This window comes from Pholcus phalangioides, unplaced genomic scaffold (assembly GCF_987345545.1).
Source record: "Pholcus phalangioides strain wild (caught in Gottingen) unplaced genomic scaffold, Ppha-v1.0 ptg000020l_1, whole genome shotgun sequence".
NCBI lineage: Eukaryota > Metazoa > Arthropoda > Arachnida > Araneae > Pholcidae > Pholcus > Pholcus phalangioides.
The window spans coordinates 8,946,483-8,962,793 of NW_028301613.1; the positions used below are offsets into that span (position 1 = coordinate 8,946,483).

At 37.1% G+C, this 16,311-nt stretch overlaps 1 protein-coding gene across 2 annotated transcripts in view; it reads left to right on the forward strand.

Annotated features, from left to right (window-relative positions):
- LOC149070940 (transformation/transcription domain-associated protein-like) overlaps positions 1–16,311 on the forward strand; it is a 271,954-nt gene that overhangs the window by 134,503 nt on the left and 121,140 nt on the right. For both annotated transcript variants that reach the window (XM_089248856.1, XM_089248857.1), the window contains one exon: positions 11,989–12,138. In XM_089248856.1, the coding sequence (XP_089104982.1) occupies positions 11,989–12,138 (150 nt within the window). The remainder of the gene's footprint in view (positions 1–11,988; positions 12,139–16,311) is intronic.

A 16,311-nucleotide genomic window follows, 5' to 3' on the forward strand; every position in this document is an offset into this window, starting at 1 on the left:
TTTTAACATTACGTAAACACAGATTTTTAGTGTTCATATTTCTTGCTTGTAGTTTGTTTCTAATTTATTCATTAATGCTATGCTTAATTAAATTTGAGCGATTAAGAAAAAAGCAGGTGATATGAAAATATGCATTCTTAATGATTTACAAGATTTGTGTGTGTGTTTTAATTAATAAGCAGCCAGATAATTTTAATCAAAAAGTCTGGTTTTTTTTTTTTTTTTTTTTTAAAGAATCATGATTTTTTTTTTCATTTTTCATACTCTGGACACCTCTAAACATCCTTTAATACTTTAGGCGAGTATCTTATTGATCTGGGCTACCGCTCCCTAAGCAGTAATACATTGAAACCTGAACGAAATGGAACCTTAGGAGACTGAAGTAATATTCTGTTTTGTAAAGGTGCAAATCAAAGCACTAATCATTAAATAGACTATATTGTGATTCCGTTTCAGACTTATACTTACAGGTTTGTCTGTCTTAGACAGATTTCACTATATATCGAATTTTAAGGTTTTTCACTTGAATCATTTTATTGCATTTAAGTAGTTGTATTGATAATATAGATTTTATAATTCTCTCTGAGGTGTGAATTTTTGACACTGATCTTTATAAAATTTCAGGTTTTGATTTATTCCCATGCTGTAAAAATTACAATAATTCAGGAGGCATATTAGTGTACACAAATAAATCTTTAAATAATAACAACATTACAACAATATCAATCACACTCATTTTGTTAAGGAACTTGAATGTATATTAACAAATATAACATCTAAAAATGTCTTATTGGTAGGCAGCATCAACATATTAAAACCCAATAATGACGAGCTCGATTATATGAATATGTTGTCAGGACATGGCTACCTGCCCTTAATTACTGATCCACTAGGCCCCTCTTTTATACTGTATCGATCATATTTAACTACATTGCTCAACTAATTACCAAATACAACTAATATACCCATCAATAGTTTAGACAGACATAACTGACCAATTGTAAGTAAACATTTTGCTACCATTTGTCACCATTTAGCCTATTGTTCAAGTCGGTTCCTGTTTGGTATATATGCGAAATTTGGCGAGATATATCTAAATATCTAATATTGTAGATTTGTATAGAGAACATTCATACACAAACAGAAAATCAATTATATATAGATAGTGTAACATGTCGATGTGGTTGAACGCCTCTCTGAATTGCCCTCTGTCCAATATTTTCCCGCAAATTCGCTGTTAGTTGGTGGCAGGGTTGTTTGGTTTAAACCTTGGTTTTAACCAAAAAAAAACCAATTTGGTTTTTTTCAAAAAATCAATAAAAGTTGCCTAAATATCATTTTTTTTCCCTTGAAAAATATCATATTGGTTCATTATTAGCCAAAATGTTTCATTTTTACCACATTTTATATCCTTGGGGTACATTCTGATGGTATATCTTTAAATGGCATAAGATTTTATAAGTGGTTTTTTTCAAAAAGTCTCATAAAAGTGGCCAGGATATATATATATTTTTCTTGTGAAGTATCTTAGTTATTTAAAGTTATATATAAAAGCCAAAATTTCTCATTCTTACAACATTTTCTAACCTATGGCTACATTCTGATGCTCTATCTTTTGCAAATTCATTAATAAGGATTGTATCACACATCTAAATGTAGTGGTGTATTATCTCACAAGGTTTCTTTTTCCCTTCACAAAGAAGCAGCTACAGTAGTGACACCATCATGCTAGGGGCAGGTGGTCCTATAATCCAATAAAGACACCAACTGTCCTTAAAGGACAAAGACTAGTGTACTAGTAGTTACATTACCTCACATACATTTTCATTTTCTTTCCCATAAGAAGTAGCACATCTCCTACTGAATGAATGAATGAATGAACGCCAGAACTTTGCCACTGGACTTATCCCGTTGCCGAGATCTCTTCCAGCCCAGCTTCGTGGCAGAGTCTGGAACACACACATCTCCTACTGTATATCTCCCAGTCTTAATATTCAATAGTTTTTTTTTATACTTTCACACACACACTGTTAAGCCCAGTTAATCAAGGTTCTACTGTATTGTAGTAACAGATTTATGAAAAATAATCAGCTATATACAGGGTGATTATAACTTAAGTTTTGATTCCAAAACTATACAATAAGTACTGATCAGAATGACTTGAAAATTTGCATGGATACTCCTGAAGCAATGGAAGTTTCTTTCGCAAATGAAAAAGTGCAAAATGTGCAAGTAGATGATGCTGTACTTGGCCAGCAGTATAATCTATTTTGTGCAACCACATCATTTCGGCACTTCCACAGCATCAGTGTGTGGATAGAACTTCTATCAAGATGCACATTGCAATACCAGCAAAGCAGCTGCTGAAGACCCATTTTGACAGGATGCACCTTAACCCTTGCAACTTCTGGCTGTGGGTGTACCTTAAATGTTATAAACAGTGGTCAGATTGCAACAAACTTTGGTGAATTGCAATCGCCAGCACATTCCCTATATGTTAGAAATTCCTCAGGAATATTAACGGGGGGCGCGTTTGGTTTAATAAAGCTGAATTGCAAGCACATCCACATTATGACTATGGGGCATACTCCGATTCTGTTGTTGAACAAGAATTTTTGTGCTTTCAACCTCATAGCCAGAACACGCGGTGGACAACATATTTTAAATTTCTTGAGTAAGTTTTAGTTATTTGTTCAATTACTTTATTTCTTGTGATGTTTCCATAAATTATGAAATCGTGCAATACTATAATTAAGTTATCATTTTGCCATGAATGGCAGTTGTTTCCATTCTGCAAGCAAATTTCCCACATGTTGGATGATGTCATTAATTTTACATTTTTAAGTATTTTTTCCCCTTTACCGAATAAAATTGAATTTTTTCAGGAATATTCATGTCAATTTTCAAGTCATTCTGGCAATCATTCTTTTTTTTACAGTGTTTTGAAATCAGAACCTTAGTTATAATCACCCTGTATATCGTAAATCATTGCTAATTAATCTGGATTATTTATGCTTCATTAAATACATTATAGTCACCTAATTTTTATTACTTTTTTGCAAAATAACTTCCTAATTAAGTATACTGAAAGTAACTGGAGAAAAACCTTTATATATTATATGATTAATAATAACATTAAAAGAATTTTCAAACACACAGTAATCCATTGAGTTAAGCAAAAAATTATTAAATTGAAAAGTTGGTTTTTGTCAAAATGTAATAAATATTTATTGATTAATTACCATGGGAATAGTGTTAATTACATTAATAAACATTTTATTTTAGTTAATTATTAGAAGTGTGAATGATTTTTTCAGAAATTTCATTGTTTTTAATGTTAATACTATTTAAAACAAAAAAAACCGGTTTAAACCAAAAAAAACCCGGTTTTTTTACCAACCCTGAAAAACAGGCAATAGGTGGTGCTGGTACGAGTTATTTCTGTGGAAATATGAAAATGACTGTGTTATAAGAACTTGTGCTCCAAATTCACAACCAGTTTACCGTTGTATTGGATCTGCTGCACTCTACCATTGCTGGATTTGTGACTGGCCTGCAATGTGTTATTGTGCCCTGTGGTGGTGGTCATGTGGAGAACACATACTGCTGTAATAAACGATTTGGAGACATTCTGTTTGTTATTTGTGAATCTTTTCTTTGACTTGTGTACATCAGTGCCACCTATCGGCTGTTTTGTTTTAGCTTTTTTTTAGTGTCTTAAGAAAATTCCCATGACCTAGCGATGCTAATCCTGCAAACCATTTTTCATTTCTGTTATTTTTCCGGTTTTTATAAATTTTTTAAGTTTCTACTGACTTTTTGCCCACCCTGTACAAACCAACTATTGCATTAACAAATTTGTAGCTAAAACCAAGACAAAAAAATAAAGAATAAATTTCTGTATATTGAGTCAAATGTGGCTGTGAAATCCTCAAAGAAAGCAAAAAGTTTTTGGTGTCTTCGTGATAGGGTCTTTTGAGTCAGTGTGTCCAAAATAAGAATATTGTCTAAAATTGAGCGCTCACTTCTAAATACAGCCTGAAATGAAGATAAAATATCATTGACAGAGAGCCGTTTTTTCAAGTGATGATACAACATGAAAACATATAATTTAGAAATTGTACACAGAAGTTAGATTGGGCGGTAATTCTGGGGATACATCCATCCCTCGGGAACGCTTCGATATCTCTCTGAGATAGGAAGCGGGGTGTGTCCGGTCTTCAAAGGTCAAAGGTAATTCTGGGGGTTGGAGATAGAACCTTTTTGTATAGAGGGAAAATTAGAACATCAAAAAATTTGTTAAAGAGGTTTACTAAGAACGGTCTTATCTCGTGTACTCTGAAAAACTCGATTGGAATACTATCAAAACCTGAAGCTTTGCAAGACATCGTCTGAACTAACGGGGACTTCCAGAATAACATTTCTCTAATTCGTGCAAAGGTTAAAAGGTTCGAAAGGGGCAAAGTTGATGGTTTTTAAGAAAACTGTAGAGCAATATCAGGACCAGTCAATATTATCACAGTTTTCACGTCCTTTCCTTCGTTCATAAATTTTTAGAAAGTTCCAGAATTTAGAATATATATATTTTTTTTACAAATCAGGATCCTCAATCGGTGATTTGAAATACAATAGTTTTTTATATTGACAGAGCGAGCGTGCTGTTTCTTAATTTCACAAATCCTACGTGATCTTCCTTGGACCCAAATCTATGAAATCAATATAGAGCTCGATTTTGATATCCTATAGCTTTCCTACAGTCTTCATCAAACCAAGAATGAGAAACACGAGGTCTGATCCTATCATACCCGCAGAACTGGCAGCGAAAGAGATCATGATATGGAGCAAATTCACATTGATTTGGGAAAGGTGTATATCTATGGTGGATCTAAAAATTTTACACCTCTCGGAAATCCACAAAAATCTTTTGTGCTTAAAGCTAGTTTTAAACATAATGGGTTCATTAAAATATGCATTTGAATGGGAAAGTGATCAAAGTCGCAAAGATTGAGAACTTCAAATCGACTTATCGAATTGAAATAGTCCAGCAAGCTAAAGGCATAATCCACAACAGAGGAACCATTGCCTCCAACGTAGGTTAGAGAGCCAACAAAATCTCTGATACCTTGACCGTGTAGAACAATCAAATCATTTATCCTGCATTGATCTATAAGCATGCGCTAAAATTGATCGTGGTATCATAGGAATTCCTAGATTTTTGAATAGAGGGCAAGATATATCCTGATCCGTAGAAATATTAGAATTGCCTATTCTAGTATTAAAATCATCGAGCAAGATCAATTTGTGATTTGAGCTTGTTAGATAATTAAAAACGTTGTTGAAAATAGTATTCCACTTGGATGGGTTAATATGCACAAAAATAAAATTCCAATAAAAATCATGTAATTTGCATTCAATCGCAACAAAATAATCATCCCTGTAAAGGGTTCTAAATTATATTAACTTTTTAATACACAGCAGCCAGCCATTTTTAAATCCCCCATTTCTGATTGCTGCAGAAAACAAAAAGTTAGTCAGACTTACAAGTCTTGCAGGGAGAGTGGGTGACCATGTTTCACACAAAGAAAATTTCATTATTTAAAAGGGTATCCCAACTATGATTGTCGATAGAACAAATTTCAGCAACATTCCAAGAATTGTTTTTTCTGGATTATCTAGTTTACTCGACAGCTCAGCGATAGTTTTCTGCCTTACTCTTGAACTCCTTGAGACTGGAAATGAGGGGTTGATCGGGGCGAACACATTCTCCCTCAGCAACACAGGGTTTTTCTCCAGTTGATTGACTCACGATTCCTATTCAAAATAGCAGTCCTCCACATTTTGTAACCAAGCAGTAAAATGATCTAATCTAGCGAGCATTTTGTTCAAAAGGGACTTCTCTTCAACCACATACACAGGTGAAATAAATTAAGAGAATTTGCATGTTTTATCGAATTTCATGAAAAAAACTGAACTGAATGTAAAACCACTGCTTCTAGACAAAAATGCAAATCTTGTACGTCAAATACGTAAGCGTACACGTGTGTGTAGGCGGAACCAGTAGAGAAACAGGCTGTATAAGTGCGCGCGTAAGTTAAGACGCAATTCGTTCGCTAGCACACCTCGGCGAATTTCTTGGTGTTATTTTGCAGCAATCGGTTAATTTCAAATTGTAACAGTAAAAATGAATAACCACCAACGTTTAGGTGATGGAATGAGGTGGCAAATTTTGGCTAGAAGCAGGCCAATCTCAAGTCCAGATTTGTAGAGTTCAATTTAACGCCCAGCGTCGTGTGTAACTTATGGAAACAGTTCCAGGATACCGGATTCATCGAGAGAAAGCCTGGGCAAGGTCATCCATGAGCCACGACGGCCAGAGAAGATCGCCATTTGTCGATTATAGCGAGGCGTAACAGGAGTGCTACAGCTTCTCAGCTCTCTCGGGACTTGTATGCAGCCACAGGAGGGTTGTTTGCAAGAAGACCTGCTGTTTGCGTCCCGCTCACTTCTACGGACAGGAGAATCCGTTCATCATGGTGCATAGAGATTGGAGTATGGATCAATGGGCGACCGTTCTCTTCACTGATGAGTCCCAGTTCAGCCTAAGCACCGATTCTCACCGTACGTTCATATGGTGAGAACCAGGGACCCGCTACCTACCCTCCAATGTCCGCGAAAAACTGTTATGAGTTATATTTTTGACACATACTTGAATAAAAGTGGATCAACTCTTCTAATACTGGAATGTTTTAGAACACTTTGGTGATGACAGAAAGCATGTATGTGGATTGATTATTATATGAATTCTTATGATGCTGGGTAACAAATCAAAACTTGTAATTTTTGAACCACTTCTACATCTATATTTTTGAGAAGAGGGAAAGTTTGTTTGCAAATTAAAAATAAATTTGCATATGTTCCCTGCCCCCTTTTTTTGCTGTAAAACTTGTGTAAGTTATTAAGTACCACAATCGTGTTATCTTGTGACCTTGGAAAGTAGTTCTATTATCTTGAAGTACAAAGTACTGTACTGTTATTGGTATAACCTGCAGGCTATCAAAGTCCTGAAATGAATACATCAGATTTCAAAGAGAGTTTTTTCTCCTGCGGGTTATATACTGAAAATTGCGGTAATTTTTCGTAGGTACCAACCTGTGTTCAAAAGCAGCATATCTACGGCATAAATCTGCTTTATTTCCCACAAGATTGCAAACATGCTTTTGTGAAGAGTTGAAAAAGGGATTGGTTTACTCGTTTAAATTACCAAAATTTTTCAGAGATCGTTGGGAAAAAGCGGGATCTGTAAAAACTCCAACTACAATATCCACAATTTTGTCATCTAGCCACTATGGGGTCGCGTGGTTATCGTCGGCTGTTGCCAATCGTGACAATTTCACATAGCGAAAATCTGGATTTGGCAAACAGGTGACTTGAGGAAAAAATCTCTACCCATGTGAAACCTATTTTTGGCACTACTCACCGCTGATTTTTTTTTTTGATCGACGGTTGACAAAGCATTTTTCACCCTTTCAACTCCATTTGGCATCCCTCCTAGAGCGCTGCCCAATATGGTCACACAGTTTGTCCCTGCATTGGTGGGGAAGGAGCATGCTTATTTTACATAACTTCTGGGAGATACCTATTATATATAAATGTCCTACCTTACCAAAACATGGAGAGAATGAAATGTTTGCACCCTCTCTTGTTTTTTGCACTCCCTCTCGTGCATTGCTGGGGTGGTACATTACTCCCTCACGTATTGCTGGGATGTTGCTTAACATTGTATCACCAACAGAACTGTCAATTATGTGTGATGAATGCGTTTTCACTACAATGCAAAGAATTAGAAGAAGTGAAATCAGTTGAGAGAATAGATAGATAGATATTGAACAGACATATTCAAACTTTGTAGCGTTGGAAGAAGCCCAAAGTTAAAAATTTTGCCAGTTTTGGTAAAGGATTTTTTATCTTTAGCACATGGTAATGCAGACAGTGTTCAGTGTTAACAAAAGTCTGTTTGAAAAGTAAAAAATCTGTTCATCCAATGCTTTGATGGAAAAATCTTATGTTTAACACACAAAATCTTATGTTCAAGGGTATGAAAAATTTGAAAAAAAATTGTCATTGAGATGTTGAACTTCTGAAAGCATTTCAGACTGAGAAAACAGCAGAAAAAAACCATTTTTAGTCTTAACATGCTATTTATGTTGAGAAATTGTTTAAGTAAATAAGGTATTTATATATTTCTCGATTTTTGCATTTCGCTTTTAAATTTAATCATTTCTTTAAATTCTGTGAGAAGCTAACTTTTTTTTCACGAAACCCTTATATTCTGCATGCACTTTTTTTTTGCTATACCAGGATGAATAAGATTTTGGTGTTCAAGCGGCAGAAATTCTTGCCGCATAGGTTTTCAGTATGCATGGTGTGTAGTTTGAAAAGAGTCTAATAATTTTTATTCGTTATTTCAGTAATGCATGTTTTAGTAGTGACGTAGTAAAGATACTTTGAAAAAAATTTAAATGGACTTTAATTTGTGAAGGAAATTTATGTAGAGTTATCAATTCCAACCATTTTTGGCAAAACTTTTGGTATTTCACAGAAAAATTGCTCCTTATATTGCAGATATAGTTACATTTTAGTTCTGCTCCATTTCAAAATTTCTGCTTTAAAAATGAAAGTTTGCTGCTCCCACACAAATGGATGATAGACACTTGTACCCCTGATTTAGTCATCAATCATAGTCATGTCATTTTGATCTCTACTGGCAACTAAACATACTCCTATTGCAGTATTTCTACTTTTATAAATTGATTCTCCTACTTATTTAAAAACAACTCGGTCTTCCCTTTGTAGGAAGCTATTGAGCAACCACTGAAAAGGGAGAAATGTATGGTGACTTTGGGTTTGAGCAATGAACGACTTATGGGGGGGATCGTAAATTGAATAGGGAGACAGCATTATTCATTGATGAAGGAATGCAGTAAAAAGCCGGTGGTATGGAGATTACATATTTAGAATGTACTAAGCTCAATAAAGTTTGTTTTCTTATCATTTGAAAAAGCCCAGAATATATTGTTTGAAGTCACGCCCATTCCTTGGATACTAACAGATATTTTCAGAAGCTGGATTCGAGAACAGCACTGTGTGATTAGAGTTGAAGTTGTCTTTTCTGGTGAGAGGTGGGAAGAAAAAATTATGCTTGCGTGAGAGAATCCATTGTACAGCTTCCGTACATTCCAGGGTTCTTATTTTTGCCTCTTTAGTTGGCAGACGACACAATAAAAACAATTTCTTTCACCAATGATGTTCATTTACACTAGAATTTCCATTTCATATTTAATGATCAATTTTGACAATAGTTAATTTCCAAAACAGCTTAAAATTCATTTTAGATGGATCTCACCATACATAGCCTGTTCACAACACCAGTCAGTCCATATTATCAGACGAATTCACGTCAATGTCAATGAACAGTTAATCACTCAGGACAACAGAAGTTCATCGTTAAGCATTCAGAGTCTGTGGATCAGGAGTTTAGAGATAACCATAAGACATCTGGAAGCCAATTCACCAACTAACAGTGGATCACAGAATGAGTACATTTGCTAATCAAGCAAATTCATGTAACATTGATGATGTGATAACCTTTTAAATCTAATCTCTAATAATTTCTGCAACGAGCTTAAATGAGATGGTTAGATACTATGTTTCAAATGCACGGCTCAGCCGGCAAAGATGACAAGTGCCCAAGGCACAAACTATTTTCACTATAACGTTATTGTTAGCGCTAACTCTCCAAGAGTACCAGAAGTAAGCAGTGGTAGTGCCGGAGATAGCAGTAGGTAGCAGTGTGCATGCATTTAGATCACGTATATATACACGCAAAGAACAATTATATTTTTTGACAAAGAACATATATACACACAAAGAACAATTATATTTTTTGACCAACCCAATTACGGGTATATACCAGCATGGAACTACGTCATTTTACCCAAATTTTGCATATACTTTCAAATCTAAACATTAAAACTGTAATCTTGATCTGCTGCAATTGAAATGAATAGGCCGCGATCGCTCACTCGTATCATTGCATCTGACCACAAATGAAACCAAATACGATAAAAATTTATATTTTCTAATAGATTAAAATTTTAATTCAAAAATAATAACGAATAAATGAGAATGAGCTGGACATTTGCTCTGGGGGTCTATGGATATGTTACACCGGCTCAAGGCGACAAAATCATGGACCTGAAGAACCTCATCGTCAAGTCAGAGAATTATGAAGAAGACTTTGTGAAGGGACTCCTTTTGAGCAGATCATCTAAACATGTTGAGAGGAAAAAGAAGCCAAGTGACAACAACAGAAAGAAGAGGCCGAGCAACAATGACAGGAACAAGAAGCCAAGTGGCATAGACATAAACAAGCTAAGTGACAATGACAGGAACATCAGAAATTGTGTTTATTTTTCAGACTTGACACATTTTTTTCCCATAATCGATTATTCACCATAACTCAAAAATGGGGTTGAGATGGGACAGAGTTCGTGGGAATTCAATGATTCACTTAAGCTCATCTATTACTTCCATTCGTTTGGCAGAATAGGTCGGATTCACCCTGTATATCTGAAATGCTGTATTGTATTGTGATTGAATACTTGTTCATTGCATAGATGCAGAAATAATTTCAATGTATTTATTTATCTCTTTTTTTTTTTTTTTTTTGTTCTGTTTTTGAAATTTTATTGTAATTATTCATTAATACTTTGTGTTCATTATTACAGATCCATGTGATATCTTGGTGAAATTTTTTTCCTTCATTATTATGTAATATTTTATAATAAACTTTAAAAAAAAAAGTTTTTGCTGATAATTTTATTGAACAATGCACTGTGATTACGAAACGGTGAGTACTGAGTGTGTATAGTATAGTAAATACACACTCAGTGATTCAACCCTCCCCCAAATACAAGGAACCTTTATCTGCATATAGTCAGAATAGCATATCGCAGGACTCCCACTTGTCCTCCTTTCTTGATTTCATCCTACATTTCTAGGTCTTATGTTACTTTTTTTACATAGTCTTGTCAACAAAATTCATGTAACTTTTTTGAAAGGAAAAGGGAATTATAGAAATATTGCAAAATAATAATAATACAAATGTAAAATTGCAAATACAATCTGCCAAAGAAAAAGTTGTATCTTTTTGAGGCTATTTGGAGAGCCTATGTGGTTTATTAATTTTTCTTTTGCTTAGTTTGAGAGTTCAGAAACTCATTTTCTGTCAGTGTTTTGAATAATCATTAAAAACTTCTTTCTGGTTAGAAAAAATAATTTTATATTTACTACTTCATGGTCTTGGACTGTTCATTGTACAGTAACTAATATTCATCATTAAAACTATGGTAAACATTTTGTGTATAGGTGAAACCAGAGTTTGTATAACAAAGCACTTGGATGCAGAGGCCTATTCTAGGTTTTGTGACTCTGACGCTACCCAATAGCATTCTATTGCCTTCTGTATGGACATGCTCGGGCCAATTATCGTTAAGAGCTATCAGCTGAGTTAGACAGCTGTTCATGTGAGGTCCCATTAAGCCTATAAATAGGCTCTGAGGGAAAAAAATGCCAGTTCTTTGTAGCTCAATGGTAGAGCACTCCCTCAATCTGCAAAAAGAGTCTTTGGTTTGATTCCCTGCAGAGGCATGCAAATTTTCTTTCCAGAACTCGTCTTCATCTCTGCTTGGTATGCAATCATTCCTACTTGCTATGAACAGTGGAGTGACAATGTTTCTCTCAGTGAATGCTTCATATTCCTTTGCAAATTATCTAAAGGAAGCCTATTTATCTTTTTCTGCTGCTAAAAATTCTAACCTCTAGAAACTTCTTTGTTAATGGTTTCTTCTGATTGACATATCACAAAGTTTTCTATGCTAAAAAATTTAATCATGTTTTTCCTTCTATCTTTTCCTTCTTAAAATATAGATAGTTTTGCCAGGTCCAAGTATCGAAATGACTGCAAATGAAAATTCAGAACCAGCAAAGTCGGAAGAATGTGAGAAAAACAAATATAAGCTTATGGATAGAGCTCTGGTGGACATCTTTGTGAACTTTCTATTTCGAGCTGCATGTTCAGTAAGTTTCACACTCAAATTAGAGATGAGGAATATCATCTCTAATTGTGTATATACACTCATTGCCATAAAAATTTGCGCACCCAGAAGAAGTCGTCAAAATGAAACGAAATTTTACACATGTAAGTACTACGTTGATATAAGTAAGTGATTAAAAAATCCAAGAAAAAGGATCATTTATTGCAGAAAAAAGTACAGATGAACAGAAGTTTTAGTACTCTGTTGGACCCCCTCTAGCGTGAATGCACGATGCGATACGAGCGGGCATTGGGGCGTACAAGTTCTGTATGATGTCCTGAGACATCTCGTTCCACAGTTACTGTAAATGTGCCTCTAGTTCGACCAACCTCGTAGGGTGTCCAACTTGCCGTCCCAAATGATCCCAGATATGCTCGATTGGTGACAAATCTGGGGATAGAGCAGGCCAGGGAAGGGTAGTAATGTGGCGAGGGCAGTCTTGTGACATCCTTGCTGTGTGTGGCCTAGCATTGTCTTGTTGAAAAATGGCTCCTGGGAGCCCTGCCATGAGTGGCAACACATGTGGCTGAAGGATGTTATGGACGTACCGCTGGGCTGTCATTGTGCCATGGATCAATATTAGGGGTGACCATGTATCGTAAGCAATGGCACCCCATACCATGACACCAGCTGTGGGAGCGGTGTGTCGCTGTAAAGCGAAGGGCAGGATTGAAGCGTTCACCACGGGGCCTCCACACCTGAACACGATTGTCATCACTGCTCAAGTTGAATCTCGATTCGTCGCTGAAGATGACCTGGTTCCATTCCGTTGCAGTCCAATCCCGTCGTGCTCGACACCACTCCAAACGGAGGCGTTGGTGGGTGGGTGTCATTGACAGCACACGTAATGGGCGCCGCGATACCATGTCCTTCAGCCAGGCGCCTTGCGATGGTTCGGGAAGACACAGGCGCCCGTAGTGAAGCTGCTGCCTGTGTCTGCATAGCGGCCAATGAGGCAGTTGGCTCTACGCGTGCGTTTCAGATGATGTGACGGTCTTCTCGGTGACTGGTCTGTCAAGGGCGTCCTGAACCTGGTCGCCGTGTAAATGAAGTCTCTTCTGTCCACTGGTCCCAACACCTCCTCACAGTAAAATCAGAACGGCCTAGTTGACGAGCAACTCACCGAGCTGACCACCCAGCTTCCATCATCCCAATGATTCTTCCCCTATCGAACTCTGACAACTGCTCATATGGTCTGCGATGGCGGCGTAATGGCATGTCTACCTCAGCATTTCCTTTGCAAACGATTAAATACACTCCACCAAGCTCTGCTTACCTGTTTTATACCCCAAGGAGAACGAAGTTCAACGCCCTCTAGTGGCATTACGCAATGCGCAATCACGCTGCATTTCTAATCATTTGCATATCTGCCCGACATGTACCTTCAGGCCAACTTTCGTTTCAATCCCACAATTATTTCTTGGTGCGCAAAGTTTTATGGCAATGAGTGTATGTGTGTACATTTCTGTATGTGTTACTGAATGAAGTTGATTGATAGCACTGTTTTATCAACTCATGTTATTTATATGTGTAGGTCAAACAAAATGTAAGTTAGCGTTGAGTGCAAATATTCAAAATTAAAAATTCATACAAATGTTAAACCTACATATATGAATGAAAAGTGCAACTTTCACTCTTTTTCTCACATAATTACTTACAGCAGGGTTCGCACATCCTTACAAACTCCTTAAAAACTCCTAACTTTTCATTTCCCTCTGGAAGGGCCCTTATAACTCCTTACTTTTTGCAACCACGCCTGAAAAAGTCCTTTTTTTTTCTCTGAACGGATGATCTTTCTTAGAATAGGCATTCCCCATGGTGATGAATAGCATTGCCTAGAAAAATAAGAGGAAGAAAGGAGGAAAAAAAAACGCTCTCTCCCTTTGTAATAGGAAATGTGAAAGCAGGGGATGGGATTGGAACATCCAATGGTTGTGCATACCTGCCAACCATTACGATTTTGTCGTATTTAGTAAATTAATACGATTATACGCTTTTGCTTCTAAAAATACGGTTTTTTACAGAATCGCTAGTTTTGACGTGTTTTCCTGCCTATGTCACAAACTGGTCAGCGTTCGAAATCGATGGTCCGTAGAACGACATCACTCCGCTGAACCAGTAGCCAAAAATTCCCTCATGTCCAGTGGTGAGAAAGTTTTTTTAAGTTTTTACTTATGCGGTGAAATGATGTCTCGAACCTCCTATATTACGCAGTATACTGAGTGCAGACCTCGCAGCTTTCCTATTTTTCCTACTTTCGCTGCAATCGTCTTTTTTTTTACTGCAATTCTCTCCTACTATTCTTATTTTATCCCCCCTTCCCATTTGCTTACAGCCAATATCTCACTACGAAAATTCTGAGAAACCGCAAAATGTCACTGCTTTCCGCAGTTTTTTTGATGTGTTTTATTCACATTGCAACTCACTACTGAAAAAGAAGAAAGGAAAAAAAATTTCAGTTCCACTGGAGTAAGGGACGACGACGAGCGTATCTTTTCGCCGCCACTCCTTAAAGTGCTAAAAACTGTGTGAAAAAGCAAACAGTTTTGCAACAAAACATGCAGAAAGTCCAGTGGGGAAAGCGAATCTGTTTCGCAGATTGGTTGCCGTAAATAAAAAGGCAAAAAAAAAAAAAGAAACAGGCTCTATCCACAAACAAGAGATTCTATGAGAGACAATGGGTTTATCTCTCCTGGGATCCCATAACGAGCGTTCATCCCTGAAGCCAGGTTTTCCTAGGAGTAGGCTTTTTGCGCCGCGTGAACCTAACTGGATCATTTCGTGTCGGCAGAAATGAGTTACATAATGACGTTACGCATTTGCGTTTTCCAAGCGTGGCGCATTGGCTCAAGGCGGCTATATAGTATATGACCCTGGCATCATAAACTCTATCTGCTGCATGCTCCGGTTTAAAGGGAAGAGACACAACACGAAAATGAAGGGAAGATCGCTGAAACGCGTGGCACACGGCGCTTAACTCCTCGAGAAGCACTATTCCAATCACACCCAATGTAAAGCGCTGTCGTGAGCCGTATTGCGCTCTGTAGGAAAACAGTCATACTGCTTTTCATATTGATGAATAGACGCCGTGTCGCGCTCGGTGATTCACGTTGCGTGCGGCATAGAAAACCTGCTAGTAAAACTTGGCTTTTAAAAGTGACAGCCCGAGCCACGTCTGGTTTTACAGGAGGGGGGGGGGGACGAGCCGATCAGCCGCTATAGCTGAACCCACTTTTTTAACCTTCAGAAAATAACTTTCGGGTACCTTTATGTTAGGAGTCATTCAAGTATTACGTCAGCATGGATGGGGGATTTTCGATTTGCTGACTTGATGACGTGGAGGAGGGGGGGGTGGATGATTCTTACGTCATCAACCACCATTTATAAAAAATATGAAATATTCTTAATGGCGTCTTACTCAGTGCGTGAAAAACGAGTAAAACTTTTCACTAGTTTATGGGCACTTCAACTAACATTGTCCCTATTGAGTCCCCTACAGAGCCACTCTAGTGATCTTCAAATACTTAGCGGATCCAAATGCTCTGGAGCTGTGCCATGTGTCATATAAGTGATCCGTGATTATGCTGCAGATCACTTAAGTAATCTGGGAATGTGCCGCGAATAACTTGAGTGATGTAGAACCGCACTGATGGCAGGATCAATGCTCTAAAACTTTGTCACATGTCACTCAAAGGATCGCTTAAATGATCTGGAATTGTGCCACGAGTCACTTAAGCGATCTGTAAATGTGTCACTTGGTTCATTGTTACAAAAATAGATTTAGGGACAGGCCACATCATAACGCCAGGGCCACATTTGGTCCGCATAGGCCGAATGTTTATCGCAGGTCAAGGGTTACCAAGGGCTTAGAGAGGTAGGGTCGCAATGAATTTCTTGAGCAATTTTGGGTTCTTAGCCTTCAAATAGCATTGAAATTAACAAAAATCTATATATATAAAATTGGTTTTCTGTCTGTGTGTGTGCATGTATGTCCTCTATACAAATCGACAATTTTTGATCAATCGTCGCCAAATTTTTCATATATACCAAATGGGACCCGACTTGAACAATAGGCTACTTTAAAATTTCGTCAGAGCAGGGCAAATGCCCCAAACGGGCAAAAAAAGGCCAGGCAACAATGATTTTTGGGCCTCAA